Below are 13,329 nucleotides of genomic sequence, written 5' to 3' on the forward strand. Positions count from 1 at the left end.
ACGGGCAGGGCTTCCAGCAACCTCAGCTGCCGCCGCCGCCGCCGCCCAGACGCACTCTGGGAAAGCGCCGGCGAGCACCCGCCTTCGGGACCGAGACGGGTGGCGGGGAGGGGTCCGGTCACGGCTAGCCGGTTGGTCCGCGCGGGCGTTGCTCGAGGCGCGGCGCGGCCAATAGGCTGCGCGTTCTCGGCCACGCCCGCGCGAGCTCTCTTCTCGCGAGGCCGGTTAGGCCCGAATGTCGTTAGCCGTGGGGAAAGATGGCGGAAAATTTAAAAGGTGAAGCAGTGGCGGCAGCGACGCGGGCCTGCTGGCCGGGCCGGGTGGGCTGGAGGGGTAGCGTCGCTGGCTCGGGGCCCCGGCGTCCGAGGCCACGGGGTCGGGAGCCGGAAGCTCGGCGCCGAAAGGCTGGAGCTCGAGGCGCGCGGGCCTGGCGCGCGGGGCTGGGCGGGGCTGAGGGGAGGGGGCGCGTGCCTCGGAACGCGGCGGGCACGGGGCTAAGTGGGGACACGGGAGGGGCGCGCGCGCCGCAGGTCGCGACCGGACGGCGCGCGCACGCGCGGGGGTTTGGGAGGCCGCGCCCGCGCGCGGGAAAATTGGCCGCCGGTGACCGTTAACCCTCTTGGTGTCCACGCGAGACGCCGGAAGGGGAGGGGAGGGAAGGGGACGGACCTCCTTTTCGGAGTTAGGGGACGGGGACTCTTCTGGGGGAGGGTATTTCCTCGCAGCGTGGTGGGGGAGGGGTTTGCGGCAGAGAGGGCTCGCCCAGGAAGAGGGGAAGGGGACTTCCCTAATGGGAGAGCTGGACTCCCCCCATTCGCGGGGAAGGAGGGGTGACTCAGTGTGTTGGGGAAGGTGGGCCCCTCTGGGTGAGGGAAGCTGCGGGGAGGATGGGTTCCACGAGTGTGAGGGGGAGCTCTGAGGGTAGGAGAGTCCATCTGTGGTCAGTGCGGAGACAGCAGCTGATGTGAGTTGGGACCACGTTAGCGGGGCTTCAAAAGCAGGTTAAGGGTTTGAAAGGGAGAGGCATCACAGGGAAAAGAAGGCGTGGGTACAGGCCGAGTCTCCACTAGGCCTGCCTAAGTGGAGGGGGGGAAATGCACACATAATAATTTTGCAAAACTCTTGTACATTTGTAGGTTGACATCTAGAGTATTTCATCATGAGTTTAAATGTTTGGTTTTTGTAATGGAAGGTAGAAAATATTAAACATTTTTAAAAGATGAAACAGGATGAGGACTGACTGACTATATTTGGAATAAGGGTTTTGTGAAATGATTTGATAAAATGGCTTCTAAAGCACAGTAGTTAAGAATATGCCTTGAACCAAAAGAAGCCTTTTTAAATAAAAAAATGTGTGTCCTGAAAACTTTTGGTAGCCCCCCAAAACATTCCAGGTATATTTAAAATAATTACTGTAACTAACCTATATTGTTCTGTCTGTTCTTGAATTCAGAGCACACCACTTTGGGCCAGCTTTACCCTTCACAGAAATGTGGATGAGACAGAGAAAATCAAAATGCAGCGTGAAAAAATATACCTTGTGGGTTTAAAGCACCTACACTAATCATTTGGGGAAGCTTCCTGTAATCTAATACCACTCCACAATCTCTTATTCATAATTCTGAAATCCAGAAAGCCCTGAAAACTTAAATTTGGTATCATTCAGTGGTAAAACTAGGCTATATGGAGGGACTGTTCAGTGCCACTATCTTGCAGCTTTATTTCTCCTATTTTTGTGAAAATTCAGACTTTTGCTACAGAACTATTAATGTATTTGATTATGGCTTGATGTCCCTGACCACAGTAGGGGTGTGTTAGGGAATGTATGGGATATACCTAGAACTGCACTTGTAAAATCCAAAAAAGAAATTTGGATTCCAAAACATCTGGCCCCAGGAGCTTCAGATAAAGGATTATGGACCAGTCTTTCTAGTTACGCCTTTGTTTGGTGCCCTGGAGGTTTTAATCCCATCCCTACCCACACCCCTTGGGGAAATGCACCCTACTGAGATGGAGGGGGTTGTTCTCTTTCTTTTGCAAAGTGGGGAGAAGGATGATTAGGTCCTGAACTTCAGGCAGGTTTGCAGGCAGTTTAAGGAATGGTATAGAGGGAGCTGGAAGCTCTGGGAATAGATTCCTTTAGGACAATCCATGCAGCAGATCCCACTTGGAAGTCTTCTGCCCCAGGGAAAGCCTTGGACAGTGAGCATTGGGGTAGATGGGAGTGGCACGTTTTTGTTGTAGAGGGGTCTTAGCATTGGGAAGGCCTGTGGATTAAATTTCACTGACTCTGAGGTAGTCCTTTGGAAGTCCCAGGGAGGATTTGGGGTCCTCTTTGACCCCTGGCCTTGCCAGGATGCACAGCAATAGTTCCTTCTGGCCCCCTTTGTTCTAGGCTGCAGTGTGTGTTGCAAGTCTTCTTGGAATCAGCTACAGGACCTGTGCCGCCTGGCCAAACTCTCCTGCCCTGCCCTTGGCATCTCCAAGAGGAATCTCTATGACTTTGAAGTCGAGTACCTGTGCGATTACAAAAAGATCCGCGTGAGTCTGGGGTGACCATGGCCGGGGCAGGGGTGACTCAAGGAAGCTGGCTTCCTGCCCCCTTACCCCCAATTACCCACATCTGTTTCCAAAAGCAATTTTCTCTGATCTTAAAAAAATAGGATTAGTAGGCCCTCTTATCATCTCCATTTTACAGGTGGGAAAACTAAGTGGCTTTCTGAGAGGGGCAGGAGCCAGAATGAATCCCCAGATAAATCTCTCCTCCCACCTCCCTAGGAATACAAACCAATTGCAAAGATTGAGATGTTGAGCCCAGGAGTGGAGATAATGACAGCTAATGGTTTTGAGCACTTTCGTGCCATGCACTTCCTTTCAGAAACTCATTTAATCCCGCCAACAACATTGTAAAATGGGAACTGTTGTTGTTGCCAGAGGAGGTAATGGCAGGATAGTTAAGAGAGCAGCCTGGAGCCAGCATGCTTGGGTTCAGATTCTGGCTCTGTAACCCCGAGATACTTACCCAAATTCTCTGTACTTAATTTTCCTCATCTATAAAATGGGTATAATTAGTAGTATCTACCTCATATAGAGTTGTGAGGGTTAGATTAGTTAATAATACATGTAAGGGGCTTCCCTGGTGGCGCAGTGGTTGAGAATCTGCCTGCCAATGCAGGGGACACGGGTTCAAGCCCTGGTCCGGGAAGATCCCACATGCCACGGAGCAACTAGGCCCGTGAGCTACAATTACTGAGCCTGCGCTTCTGGAGCCTGTTCTCCGCAACAAGAGAGGCCGCGATAGTGAGAAGCCCGCGCACCGCGACGAAGAGTAGCCCCCGCTTGCCGCAACTAGAGAAAGCCCTCTCACAGAAACGAAGACCCAACACAACCAAAAATAAATAAATAAATAAATAAATATTTTTTAAAAAAAATAATAATAATACATGTAAGTTGCTTAGAACAGTACCTGCTACATAATGAATGCTAGAAAAATGTCAGCTTTTTTTTTTTTTCTTATTTACAGATGAAGAAACAGGCCCAGCGAGGTTAAATAACTGCCTAAGTTTACACTGCTAGGGATCAGCAGATTCAGGATTTGTCTAGTTGTAGAATCTGTCTAGTTAAACTCTGTCCTATAGCTGCCGCTCAGCAAGAAAAGATCCCTCTGGCTGCTGTGTGGAGAACAGACTGTAGGGGCAAGGGTGGAAGCAGGGGGACAGGTGAGGCTGCTGCTGCACTCCAGGTGAGCAATGATGGTGGTGACAGTGACAGAGGTTTGAAGTGTAGGATTCTGGATGTAGCTTGAAGGCGGGGCTGACAGGATTTCCTGAGAGTGGATGTGGGGAGTGTGAGAAAAAGGAGTCAAGAATGACTTCGAGAGCTGGGTTGAACAGCTAGCAGGAGGGAATATGGGAGATTAAATTAAAAGTTGGGATTTAGACAGATAGTAAGCGGGAGCAAGGGATTTGAACCCAGTGAGCCTCACTCTAGAGCCCATGCTTTTTAACCACTGCACAGAGTCATTCCAGGAAATGGGGGGAACAGTTTGGGTGTTGTCCACAGGCGTTGGGATGGAAGTCTCACGAGGGCTGGCCCAAGGGTCTCATCTGTCACTTACAGTGACCCCATCCCTCCCCACCCCACCCCCAGGAACAGGAGTATTACCTGGTAAAATGGCGTGGGTACCCAGACTCAGAGAGCACCTGGGAGCCACGGCAGAATCTCAAGTGTGTGCGCATTCTCAAGCAGTTTCACAAGGACTTGGAAAGGGAGCTGCTCCGGCGGCACCACCGGTCAAAGCCACCCCGGCACCTGGACCCAAGCCTGGCCAACTACCTGGTGCAGAAGGCCAAGCAGAGGCGGGCGCTCCGGCGCTGGGAGCAGGAGCTCAACGCCAAGCGCAGCCACCTGGGACGCATCACCGTGGAGAACGAGGTGGACCTGGACGGCCCCCCGCGGGCCTTCGTGTACATCAACGAGTACCGTGTCGGTGAGGGCATCACCCTCAACCAGGTGGCCGTGGGCTGTGAGTGCCAAGACTGTTTGTGGGCACCTGCTGGAGGCTGTTGCCCTGGGGCGTCGCTGCACAAGTTTGCCTACAATGACCAGGGCCAGGTGCGCCTGCGAGCCGGGCTGCCCATCTACGAGTGCAACTCCCGCTGCCGCTGTGGCTATGACTGCCCCAACCGCGTGGTACAGAAGGGCATCCGCTATGACCTCTGCATCTTCCGCACAGATGATGGACGCGGCTGGGGTGTCCGCACGCTGGAGAAGATCCGCAAGAACAGCTTCGTCATGGAGTACGTGGGAGAGGTAGGGAGACGGGGCTGGGCGGGTGTGCGCAGCTCTCCCCACGTGTGTTCCCACCGTGCGCGCCCAGCTCTCCCCACTGTGTGCCTGCAGCTTCCCTGCTTTCCCTGTGGGAAAAGTGTTGAGGGGGTGAACCTGAGTGTGAGGGGGACATCCTGGCAGGGGCGAGTATTCCAAGCTGGTAAAGGCACGTTGAAATACCTCCAGACTGGGTTGACTTCATAAGGGTACCTAGCAAAGAGGAAAGCGGGAACTGAAATCCAGGCGGCGTTCCTTTTAACAGGCCGTGTGGTCTGCACAGGATTGCGTCACCTGAAAAGGCACTTCCTCTTCTCATTTCACGAGGGTCCAGCTTATCACCAAGCAGTATCTACCCGGAAGGAGCACCTTTTACTAATCTGCACAAAAGGAACACAGTCTGGAGTAGGATGTAGACATGCCTTGGGGAGGTTGGCTACCTCCTCCTTTAGCCACGCAGGACGCTGGGGAAAGGCGGGCTGTGTCCAGCAGGCTAGCCGCTGGACCAGACAAGCCCCACATCTTAATGGCTTTGCACGCTATAAGTCCGTTTGCTCCTCCAGTGTGGGCATTTAGGTCATATCCTTCCACACGACGGCGTGGCCACCTAGGTTCTTTCCCTCTTGTGCCTTTGCCATGCCTTAGAGTTGCCTCTGATCCTCAGCATTGCCTGGCAAGTGGGCTGGGGGGGTGCAGAAGGGGAGATTTCTAAGGGGCCAGGCCCATACGCGGTGCACATCATGTCTGCCCGCACGTACTGGCTGGAACCGAGTCACTGGCCTTACCTCAGTGCAAAGCAGCTGTCAAGTGTGATTCAGCCATATGCCCAAGTGGAAAACAAAAAGGGATTTGGGTGAATAACTAGCAAGTATCTGCAACAGCAAGTGTCATCGTCTAAGGTGGGACGTGGTGGGCATTTGGAGTGGGGCAGTTCTTTGTTACATAGGACCATCTCATGCATTGGGGAACATTTAACATCCCTGGACCTTGACCATTTAAATCCATGAGTGTGCCTTGTCACGATGACAACCCCAAACACCTCCGTATTTCTGTGGGTCTCTTAGGGGTGTGACATGGCTGGGAAGTGACAGAATTGGCCTAAGGGACGCACACCTGAGGATGTGCACACTGTAGTGATAACACTGATGAAGAGGAGAGGCTCCTGCTCTGAGGAACTATAAAGTAGAGAGGGTCTTAGCCCCTGGGGCTGGGGGCGGGGCAGAGGCCGTCTAGAAGCAGAGCAGTCCACACTGCAGAGGACCCTGACAGTCTGGACAAGGAGATGTCCACACCCCAGATAAGCCCGGTGGTCGGGTGGAGGAAACGTCCACATGTTGAAGGACCTGACAGTCTAGAGGAAGGAGGAGGTGGCCACAGCCCAGAGGGTTCCTGACAGTCTAGAGAAGGGGGGTCCTGACAATCTGTAGGAAGAGGTGTCCACGTCCCAGAGTGACCTGAGGAAGAGAGCAGGCTCTCCAAAGGACCCTGGCGGTCTGACTTAGGAAGTGTCCACACCCACACTGCCCTGACACTCAGGAAAATGAAGTGTCCTCACTCCAGAGGGATAGTGACAGTCTGAAGGAGCTCAGGTCTACACCTAAGAGACTCTGACAGCCTGGAGGAAGTGTCCACACCCTCAGTGCCCTGACACTCTGGTGGAGATGTCCAGACCTTAGAGGGACAGTGACAGTGTGGAAGAGATGTCACACCCCAGAGCTATGTTAGCAGTGCAGGGGATGAGGTGGCCACACCCACAGGAGTCAACAGTCCTAGAGGAAGTCCAGAGCAGGGGGTATCCCTAGCTTCACTGCACTGACAGTCTTTGGAGGAGCTGTCAACAGCACAGGAGAATCCTGACAGGCGAGGAGGAGGAAGAGTCTTCAGCTCACTGGCACCCCAAGGTCCCCTGGGCCCAATACTTTCCCACCATTCTTCCTTAGTGTCCTTACTCCTCCACACTGTAAACGTGGCGGTTTCTGGGGACCCTGCAGTGCTGTCCTACTGGGTGTTATGTAATCAAGGGCATATCCCCGACCCGTTCACCACACTGTCCTCCTCCAATCTGGACCCCCATTCACTCTCCACCTCTGCACTGACAGTCCCTCCACGTGAGCTGCCCTTCCACGTTCTGTCAGAACATCCCCACCCTCACCCAGCAGAGAACACAGCCTGTTTCATCAATTCTGAAACATGCACTTTCTTCATATTTTAACAACTCTGAAATGAAAGTGAGTCTCGCTTTAGTTTAATTAAATGATGGCATATCATCATTTAATTAGCAGCAGTTTTTCCTTTCTTGGGAAAGGGTGCACAAAATCAGGGAGCCTGTTAGATTTTGACAAGCTACAGTACTCATAACCACTCCTAACAAAAAAACAAACAGAAACCCCTCTCACATCTCTGATCTTGTTGGATTTTGACAACAGCCCCTATCAGGTTGGGATGATTGTCATTGTCATCTCCATTCGACAGATGAGAAAACTGAGGCCCAGAGAGGTATAGTAAAGTGCTCAGAGTCACCAAGCTAGTAAAGTGGGTAAAAAAGGCCCAAATGTCTAAAATTGGTATGCTGCCAAACCTGGTGGAGTGTTTTTTGGATTTGGGAGGGGGGTTTGGCTGAGGAAACAGGGGCAGGGAGAGAACATTCAGGATCCCATATCCGGGGCGGGGCAGAGCAGCAACTGGACTCCGAGTCTTCTGGTTCCCATTCCCATCAAAACCCTTTCCCAGCTGCCAGCTTCTAGCCCATCTGTCTTCCCCAGTCACTCTGGAGAACTGCTGGGGAGCAGGGACATGGACTGATTTGTTCTCAAGTTTTCAGGGTGGACTACCCCTTACAGAGTGGGACTGAAAAGAAGACAGAGAGAAGGAACCGTTTGTGCCCTGCAGGGTTTGCAGTGTGACTCACTCCTGGGGAGACTGGGGGAGCAGGTAGGGGCAGAACAGGCAGGAAGATGGAGACTGGGGAGGAGGTGGGCATTCCCTCTGGTTGGGGAGGGGCCCAAAGGGAAAAGCTGGCCCAGACACCACCCAGTATGCTCATGAGCCCAGGAGAGGCTGTCCTTTGATCCCAGGCTTCTGAAGGCAGCGGTGGGTGGGGATTGGGAGCTTCAGGAAGGCTGCACAGAGAAGTGACATCTTTTGGAGCTGATGTCACAAGGAAGAGTATGTGTTCTCTGGGAGGTGGAGGGAGACTGACCTTGACGTACTCTTCCTCAAAATGCTTCTGTGGCTCCTGTTTTGTCCCTCAGGAGAGTCCCCACTTTTCAATCTGGTCAAAGCCCTTGTGTGATCTGCAGTTTGCTTTAGATGGTGTATCTCTTTTCCACTGCCCTCAAACTCTAAGCACTGTGGGTGTCTGAGTCCATCTATATTACCAGATTGTGACCCACAAGGGCCAGACTGGGCCTGGTCTCTGTGACTTCCCCACCAAATTGACCCCTGAGGGCCAGGACCAAGCCTGGTTCCTGTGTCTCCCCCACCCAACTGTAACCCCTGAGTACTGGGACCAGGCACAGGGTAGGCCTCATGAAAATCCACTGAATGAATGAGTGAAAAAACAAACAAACAAAAATTGGGGGTATGGGGGAGCCAGGTTCCTCAAGGAACGGAGCTGGAGTATGGGGCAGTGAGCAGTGTGGCCTGAGGGATAGTCCTTGGTCTTCTAAGGGGGTTTTTGATCGGCATTCAGCACGGAGCAGAGGCTGGAGGTGATGGTGGAGGAGGCAGGGAGGAGGCTAGAGAAAACGGAGGCTGGTCAAGACCGGAAGTAGGAAGAGCAAGGTCACTGGCTGGCGTGAGGATGAGCAAGGAAGGAGGCCCGGGTGGGTCTCGGGCTTACGCCCAGTGTGGCAGGAGGGTGGTGGTGGGCAGTGGGTCTCTGATGAAGGGAGAAGGAATAAGGGGTGTGGCGAGAAGAGAGTGCCTGAGTTGCCTATAGGACCACTGCTGGACAGAGGTCAGGTCTCCGAGCTAGAAAGCAGGATACAAATAACGGGCATCTGCTGCGTGTCTGCTGTGTACTGTGCTGGCACTTGTGTCTGAGGGCCGGGCAGAAACCCGGGAGTGGAGAACGAGGCCGGCCCTGTTCTAGGGGCACCCAGGCTGAGGAGGGGGCAATCTTGGCTACCGTGGGACCTCTCCCAGAGGCATGGGCCCAGAAGAGGGGACATGAGGGATGGAGAGGAGAGATGGGGTGTGGCAGGGGCTGGGGTGAGGAATCCATCACCAGCACTTGGGAGGCAAGGACAGGCTGGGCTAGGATAATGGTCCAGTTACTAGGACAGATGGGAATCCATCTGGGGAGGAGGAGATGCCTACTGCTGTCTTAAATACCAGTGGTTGGCAGTGCGCGGTGTCAGGGCTGAGCGAGGTGTTCTGCTCTGTGCTCTGGTCCCCTTTCTTTCCTCTTCCATCTCTGAGTTTTTGGCCTTGGTCTCTTTTTTGTGATCTCAGACTCCTTGGGGTCTTGGGCCTTTTTTCTGGACCTGGATCTTTTGCATTAAGATTCTGTCTGTGTTTCTAACTCTCTGCCTCTAGCTCTCTCTTCTGAGTCCCTTTCTCATTCATTCAGTCTCCCTTTTCCCAGGCCTCTCTCTTCAGCTTACACTCCGTGTTCCTTTTGCTGTCTGCACCACCCTGCACTGGCTCGGTTCTCTAGTGCTGGGTCAGGCAGTGCCTCAGGCTCTCTCGCCCTGGATCAGTCAGCCTCTCTCACCCCCACTCTCCCCACCCCTCTCTGTTGAGCACTGGGTCTTTTTCTTCCTCGCCCTTGATCTGGGTCCCCTCACTATGTCCTACTATGGGTCTCTCACTATGGGGACCTCTGTCTGTCACTCCTGGACCTTGTGGCCACCCTCCGCCTCCCGTTGAGACTCCCTGTGCCCTCCAGAGGCCTGAGAAGGGCTGACACACCCTGTGTGGCACTGCCTCGCATGTGTCCACGCCGTCCAGCCCCGCTGAGCCAGCCGCAGGGTGCGGGTGCCTCCTTACTCCCTTGTTCTCCAGGGGGGCCACGCTAGGGGGTCGGGAGCTGTGCTGGCTTTCCTGAACCTTCTTGGCCAACCTCCCCTCCCCCGTGGCCTTCTCCTCAGATCATTACCTCAGAGGAGGCAGAGCGGCGGGGCCAGATCTACGACCGCCAGGGCGCCACCTACCTCTTCGACCTGGACTACGTGGAGGATGTGTACACCGTGGACGCCGCCTATTACGGCAACATCTCTCATTTTGTCAACCACAGTGTGGGTACCCCGCAGGCGGGCGGGGGGTCGGGAGGAGCAGGCTGGGGCCCCTCCTCACCCTCCCACTGTTCTTTTTTGCCCAGTGTGACCCCAACCTCCAGGTGTACAACGTCTTCATAGACAACCTTGATGAGCGGCTGCCCCGCATCGCTTTCTTTGCCACAAGAACCATCCGGGCAGGCGAGGAGCTTACCTTCGATTACAACATGCAAGGTGGGGGTGGCAGGGGACCGCGGGCAGGGACACACGATGACGTGGGGCACAAGGACCCCTCCCCAAGGAGCTTTAAGATGCTCTTACTCCCAGTCTCATATCTGGACTCCTGGACCCCTGCCTACCCTTTGGGGGTCCCTTCATTCCCAGCCACTGGACCCCAATTCTGAGACCCTCATACCACCTTCTCCCAGGGCTCCTGGGGGAGGATATTTGGCTCAAGAGTTATGACACTCCTGACTCCAATCTTGTCTGAATTTCCCCAGTCCCCCAACCCTCCCCGCTCCTAACCCCCTTTGGCCTTCCTCATTCTAAGCCTCTGGACACCCTTGTGGCCTCCAACCAGTCCCCTTCTTGACCAACTAGCCACCTCTGAGACACTCGAGGGGGGATCTTTGGCAGGAGAGTTCAGATGCCCCTCTGGATGCCCAGGTGACCCTCCATTCCTGACCCCTGCCTGACACAACCCTCTTGGTTGCCCCTGACAACTCCCTGACCCCAAGAACCCCCAATCCCTGGCCATCTTCCTAATACCTGAACACCCCTCTAGTGCTAAGCCCTGGCCCTTGCCTGAAACCACCAACCCATGACCCATTCCTGACCCAGATCTCAGACCTGCTCCCAGCCCCTAAGATCCCTGGGTCCCGTGGTAAAAAGGGCAGTGGGACAACTTCATCTAGGCCTTCTATCTAACAAGTACCCCCCCACCCCCGGCTGTGACTCCACAGTGGACCCCGTGGACATGGAGAGCACCCGCATGGACTCCAACTTTGGCCTGGCCGGGCTCCCCGGCTCCCCCAAGAAGCGGGTCCGTATTGAATGCAAGTGTGGGACTGAATCCTGCCGCAAATACCTCTTCTAGCCCTTTGAAGTCTGAGGCCAGACTGACCATGGGGGCCTAAATATGCCTACCCCACCCACCCACTGCTGCCCTCCTGTCGAGGAACGACTGCCAGGGCCTCCTGCCTGCCTCCGCCTGCCCCCACCTGCCCCATGCTCGGGGCTGCGGGGCCATGGGGAGGACAGACTCCAGGAGTCCCCTCTCCCTGTCCCAGCCCCATCCGTGGGTTGCACTTACCCCTGCCCACCTTCGGAATTGATTTTTCAGCACCAGGACTTTCTGCAGTTGGGATTCATTGCCTAGCAAGGAGGTCCAAGGGCTGAGCCCCAGTGCAGACCCAGAATAGAAAGACGTTTGTTTTTGCACCTGCTTCTGCCTGGAGCTTGAAGGGTCTGCTGCAGGCCCTCTCCCCACTGCCCCAAGGGTGTGGGGAAGCAGCCCCAGGACAGGCTGATACCAGAGCCCAGGGTTCCCAGCCCACTCGTCTCCCCTACCACAGAAACGTGCTAGTGAAAGAAAGGGAGTCTCCAAGGCTGGGGTCTGAAGCTGGTTCCTGCTCATGCTTGCATGCTCCTAGTGTCGGCCTAAGAGCCGTAGGGTCTCTCTTTAAGGGCTACGCGTCTGAGACGTGGACACCCACATGCCACTGGAAGGACAGTGGATGCCCATGGCCCGCTGGCCAGTGAAAGGCAGTCCAGACTTTCCCAGCCCTTAAGGTGGGCTGGGACTGAGCTCTGCCTTTGGGAGTACATAGAAGGTGCCCAGGGCTCTCAGGAGCTCAAAGGGTGCTGGGAGCTCTAACCTGGGGTGCAACGACTGCTGGGAGTACCCAGAGCTGGAACTGAGACCTGGCTAGGCTGTAGATAGCACTTAGGACAAAATGTGCATTGATGGGGTGCTGATGAGGTGCCAGGCACTGGGCAGAGCACCTGGTCCACGTGGATTGTCTCAGGGAAGCCTTGGAAACTATGGAGGTGGATCCCAGGAACGGGCCCATGTGGCCGAAGGCAAAGCACAGGCCAAGAATGGGGGTGGGGATGGCTTACCCACGAGGGTGTGGTGAGGCGAGGGGAGCCTCTGCTGCCTCCCAGCCCTGGCCCTTTGTGCTCATCTTGGGTCCAATGGTCTCAAAAGTTAACCTGCCCATAAATGTACAAAAGGCGAAGGCTCTGATGGCTGCCTCGCCCCTTGCTTCCCCTGTGAGGTCTTCTCTAAGAAGCCTTCCCTGACTACCTATGCGTAGAGTGTCCCTACGTGAGACTGTGCCCTGCCACCAGATGCCACATCTGTGTGTCCGTTTGTATGTCCGTCTGTGTGTCCGTGCTCCCCACCCCAGACTGACCTTCAGACATGGACTGAATCTGATTCTCCTCTTGTATATCCCTCAGCCCTACCCAGCCTGGGATGGGCATCAATAAAACAAATTATTGACTGAACAAACCAAGGTGTGGGGATTGAAGACCTTGTGTAGGTGGGGGTTGGGGACATGAGAGGCTGGGAGCCGGGGGGCGCCCAGGAACGCGGTCCTCCAACCTCAGCCATTTGACTAACACTCCCCACAGTGCACCACTTGCACCGTCGTCTACATAACATCCTAACCTAAAATAAGCTTGCTTTATACTTAAATTTTATAATGCACTGAAAAGCAAACTAAATCCATTGCTGTTTAAATGGACAAACCATGATCACTGGCCATAAACAAAACCCAGAGAAATAAATACAGTGGCGATACAGAAATATGACACAATTCTAGCTGGATCCTCCCTGCTCTTCAAAGTTTTGAGCCCAAAGCCTGCCTACTACATTCAAAGAGAGAAGTTTGTGTGTGCTGGGGGAAGGTTTTTCTGCAAATATTTATTGAGCACCTATATGTGCCAGGGTATAAAGCAGATCACAACGAGATGGTGTTTCAAGTATATGTCCTTGTTTTTATCATCCCTCAACCTGAACGTGAGCCAGTGCCCTTTGGTTTTGCTCAGAGACCGCACATGCTGTGACACAGATACCCAAATATTTCAAAGACCTCACACACAGGTGACAGAATCCTCAACAGCTCAGAGACCTCAGGGCAACTAGGGCATGGGCCTCCAAACAGCTCATAGACCTTATACCCTGGATATTGACCCCGAACCTCAGGGACCTCACACCCTGGGACATACATCTCCCTACAGCCCAGCGATCTCATACCTGGACACAAACCCCACATCA

The 13,329-nt window shown here is 54.3% G+C and overlaps 1 protein-coding gene across 3 annotated transcripts; it reads left to right on the plus strand.

The window, feature by feature from the left end:
- The first annotated feature begins 118 nt into the window (after positions 1-118).
- SUV39H1 (SUV39H1 histone lysine methyltransferase) lies at positions 119-12,561 on the plus strand. Of its 3 annotated transcripts, XR_014258780.1 has the most exons (7): positions 119-276; positions 2,396-2,541; positions 4,150-4,812; positions 9,921-10,067; positions 10,151-10,280; positions 10,597-10,712; positions 11,009-11,136. XR_014258780.1 is itself a non-coding variant. In XM_082446607.1 (6 exons), the coding sequence occupies exons 1-6, from the start codon at positions 258-260 to the stop codon at positions 11,140-11,142; spliced, it is 1,239 nt and encodes a 412-aa protein (XP_082302733.1). In that variant the 5' UTR covers positions 119-257; the 3' UTR covers positions 11,143-12,561. The 3 variants fall into 3 exon arrangements, 1 of the variants encoding a protein (XP_082302733.1); XR_014258779.1 differs by lacking the exon at positions 10,597-10,712 and having other exon boundaries at positions 4,150-4,799; positions 11,009-11,147; XM_082446607.1 differs by lacking the exon at positions 10,597-10,712 and having other exon boundaries at positions 11,009-12,561.
- The last annotated feature ends 768 nt before the right edge of the window (positions 12,562-13,329 follow it).

Source organism: Balaenoptera physalus (assembly GCF_965194825.1).
Source record: "Balaenoptera physalus genome assembly, chromosome: X".
Taxonomy (NCBI): domain Eukaryota; kingdom Metazoa; phylum Chordata; class Mammalia; order Artiodactyla; family Balaenopteridae; genus Balaenoptera; species Balaenoptera physalus.

Coding starts and splice junctions, on each gene's coding strand:
- SUV39H1 (XM_082446607.1), top strand. Junction 2,542..4,149: donor GCGATTACAAAAAGATCCGC/GTGAGTCTGGGG, acceptor CCCCACCCCCAG/GAACAGGAGTATTACCTGGT. Junction 10,281..11,008: donor CTTCGATTACAACATGCAAG/GTGGGGGTGGCA, acceptor GTGACTCCACAG/TGGACCCCGTGGACATGGAG.